Source organism: Nematolebias whitei, chromosome 8 (assembly GCF_014905685.2).
Source record: "Nematolebias whitei isolate Nwh7 chromosome 8, NemWhi1, whole genome shotgun sequence".
NCBI classification, from domain to species: Eukaryota; Metazoa; Chordata; class Actinopteri; order Cyprinodontiformes; family Rivulidae; genus Nematolebias; species Nematolebias whitei.
Genome location: NC_056505.1, coordinates 11828302 through 11831892, shown reverse-complemented (window position 1 = coordinate 11831892; position 3591 = coordinate 11828302). Strand labels below are relative to the sequence as shown.

The following is a 3591-nucleotide window of genomic DNA, read 5'->3' as shown; positions in this document are numbered from 1 at the left end:
ATAATCTTTGATGAACTTTATCAACATATTTCCTTAAAACACATCAAATTTTGCCTCCTTTTAACATAATGTCACCTTACCTTGAGCAGCATGAGGTCGTTGACACGTTCATTCTTGTTATAGCAGGGATGAGGAGCTTGTGTCTTCACCTTTAGGACCTGCCTGCTTTCTTTTTCTTCTTCTTTGATGGAGTGCACCCCCAGCAGCACTGTCTCAGTACTGTAAGAACAGAAACACACACTGTTGGTTAAGTTAAAAGATTGTGTAGAATAAAGAAAAAATGAGGACTTTTGTAAACAAGTTGATCATGTCAAATTTTATACATAGCATATTATATTTAATGTATTATCAATTATTATTAGATTAGATTAGGTAGTTGGAGATGATGAAGGGGCGAGATGGAGGACCAAGACTCCCTGTGGCGACCCTTGAAGAGGGAAAAGCCAAAAGAAAAAGAAGATTACATCTGATGCATTGATGAATAATAATTAAGAAAAAATTCTTGTGACAAATAAATAAAACTTGAACTGCATTTTCCTCTTTTTAATACAAATCTATGGTTTGATTCTGTTGCACAACTGTGAACTGAAACTTAATGTTCCGACACAAAGGTTTCATTACGAGCAAATCTTCTCTGAAGCCTTGTGCTTTCTGTGGTTTCGTCAAACCAGTGACATTTATATTGAGTCGTATCTTTTCTTTCATTGGACGTGCACGTCATGTGCTCAGAAATAACTGACCATTTGAAGTCATGCAACTTTAAATCACCATGTTAGCAGACACGTTACATTAAAATAGCCAAGTGTCTAAACTCATGCTTTGTGTGGTAGTGAGTATTTTTGAACTAGTCTGAGATAAAATTGAGCTGTCTTATTGTGAGTCATCCTAAGAAACACCGATGAAGCAAATATAAACTTGTCATCTGCAGCTTTCATTTTGTCTAAATAGAAATCAAGATAGTTGATGTGTGCAAACAAGAAAAAATGAAAAATCATTCAATTCTTGGACACAGTAAAAGAAAAGAGTGGTGTCCAATACTGTCCTTGTGGGCCACAGTGGCCCTCAGGGACCAGGATTGGGCACAACAGGTTTTAAACAATGTAAAAATTCTTAAGGAATTTGCAGAATTATCACAACCTGATTAGAAATTTGTGTTGCAAATGCAAATGTAATGCATAAGATGTTAGTTTTACTCGTTACAGTGTGCAGCAGTCAGGACCCATTTTGTGTCAATTAAAATCCCTCCGCAGATCGAGTTGTTTGTCTCCAGCAGAGCCATGTAGGGCAGCGAATGAGGCTGCACTTCTATCCCATTGATAATCTCAGAACCTTGACCTAAAACAAAAAGTATACAATTATCTTTTAAATTCATCTCAGGGACAGTAATAGTTACTAAAATAAAGAGACTGAACTTAAATAAATGTTACTCACTTGAGTCTACAATGAGGAGAAAGGTCCAGGGGATGAAAGCAGCGAAGCCCCTCAGAGAAAACATCTCCTCGTGTCTCTGTCTTTGATCTGGTGATGAGCGTGCCCCCACTCTTGATGGTCGTCCCTTTATGTGTTTGACTCAAAGGATGTGGTCTGACCATGGAAATGCACGAGTCAGCAAAAAGGATGTATTCATGACATGACACCTGATGCAGACGGTAACTCTGAATGTTGTGGTGACATTTACAAGAACTGATCAGAACCCTTCTATTCAGCAGCTGCAGAGGAGAGTATTTTAGTTTAGTTTAGTTTATGAGATGAAACTCATGCTATCATTGAGAGAGATCAGGTGGCAACATCTAAAAAGGAAAATACATCTCAATTTATTGGTTTGTGGCTGAGGCGAGCTGGTCTGGGAAGCTCAGTCCTCACCTCCTTCTACAGGTGTGCAGTGGAGAACATCCTGTGCTCCAGCATCAACATGTGGCATGGAGGCTGCACAGCTGCAGAAAGAAAAGCTTTGCAGAGAGTGGTGAAGGCTGCACAGAAGTCTGTCGGAGTCAATCTCCACCATCACAGACATCTACACCTCCAGATGCAGGAAGAGGGCCACTCTCATCATGAAGGACCCCACTCACCCAGCACACACTTTTTGCCCCACTCTCCTCAAGCAAGCAGTTGAGGAGCATTAAGTGTAGAACCACTAGACTGAGGAACAGCTTCTACCCTGAGGCTGTTAGACTCATGAATCTCTAACCAGGATAATCACTGTGAAAAATCACATCATGTTGCTGCTGATCTGTTTCATGTTGCTGCTGATCTGTTTCATTTTGCTGTGCTCATTCGTACTCATCTGCTCAGACAGACTCATGTTCATGCTGCTGTTCAATGTATTGTTTTTGTACTACTAGTTCTTAGCATATTTGTAGTTAATGTTTTTCTTAGTTCATATATTAGACCTTATTACTGTTTTTATTTAACATTTTGTATTTTTGTTGGATGTAACTGGGACCCTGTGTACACAATTTCTTTCCACCACATGTACCACATCTGGTGTGTATAACAAAAAAAAAACATTGAAACCTTGAATCCTTGTTTGTTTTTTGTTTTTCAGAAATGCTTTTTCCAGAAATTGGCAATAGCCAAAATGCAATGTTCCAGTGTTTACAGGAAGTGTCAAATATTTTATATTAAAGTTTGTACTTCATGGATTATTTGCTGTTGACTGTAATTTATGTTAGTATGGTATGTTGTAAAAATGTGATTTCTAAACTTTGAAACCTGTAAATTGGAAAACCAGACAAACACAAGGATAAAAAATATGAGTTTTCATATTCTGAAGATCTTGAACAAACATTTTGGTAGAGGTCTCAAGAAAACAGTGCAGTTTAGTGAGTCACCAAGTCAAGCAACAAAAGTTTTCCATGTATGTCATAACATTCATGAAGTGCTGTTATATAAACTCCACCAGAAAGACACAAAAAATATTTTCATAATTTTCAGGAATGCTATTTTTATTGGGAAAAGAAGAAAAAAAAGCATGTGGAAAGAAAAGAGTTATGCTCTTTTAGAAAAACAGCATAATTATATTTCAGCCATCTTCATGGTCTCCTTGATCCAGTCGAGCTGAATTCCTGTGAGAAAAGCGTACACCCCAGGCTTGTGTTTTATTCCACAACTTTCTCCAAAAGAAGTGACTCCAACCAGAGCTCCATCACATATTATTGGACCTCCTGAATCCCCCTGGATAATAATAAAAAATAAAAAAAAACACATGTTGGTCACATTTAAACAATCATTTAATTTAACATCAAAATAAAATGCAGTGAGTTGCACTTACTTGGCAGGTGTCTGCAACCTTATCACCATCGGAACCAGCACAGATCATGTTAGGGTAAATCTTATGGCTGCAGCCATAAAATTGAGCAGAGCTGCACTTTTCTCTGTCCATCACCGTCACGTTGACGGACATCAGGACATCTGACATCCCTTCCTCGTTGTACGCTGTTGTTCCCCATCCAGCCACCACACAGACGGAGCCGCCTTCTGGATCTTTGACATTATTATTCAGCCTGAGAGCCTTGACCCACTTGGTTTCCTTCACTGCCTCATCAAGCTGGAAAAATAATGAAATTAAATTACACTAAAAAAGTATATACT

The 3591-nt window shown here is 38.3% G+C and overlaps 3 protein-coding genes across 3 annotated transcripts in view; 1 reads left to right on the top strand and 2 right to left on the bottom strand.

Moving 5' to 3' along the window:
• The window catches only part of LOC119413870 (granzyme A-like), a 3584-nt gene extending 2089 nt beyond the window's left edge, over positions 1–1495 (bottom strand). Inside the window, exons 1-3 of the mRNA XM_037680936.1 lie at positions 1432–1495; positions 1194–1335; positions 81–219 (exon numbers count right to left, since the gene is read on the bottom strand). Coding sequence (XP_037536864.1) covers positions 81–219; positions 1194–1335; positions 1432–1495 — 345 coding nt within the window. The remainder of the gene's footprint in view (positions 1–80; positions 220–1193; positions 1336–1431) is intronic.
• tmem8b (transmembrane protein 8B) overlaps positions 1–3591 on the top strand; it is a 1109927-nt gene that overhangs the window by 29790 nt on the left and 1076546 nt on the right. The window lies entirely within an intron of this gene.
• Positions 3016–3591, bottom strand: part of LOC119413868 (granzyme A-like) — a 1625-nt gene continuing 1049 nt past the window's right edge. Inside the window, exons 4-5 of the mRNA XM_037680934.1 lie at positions 3272–3547; positions 3016–3174 (exon numbers count right to left, since the gene is read on the bottom strand). Coding sequence (XP_037536862.1) covers positions 3016–3174; positions 3272–3547 — 435 coding nt within the window. The remainder of the gene's footprint in view (positions 3175–3271; positions 3548–3591) is intronic.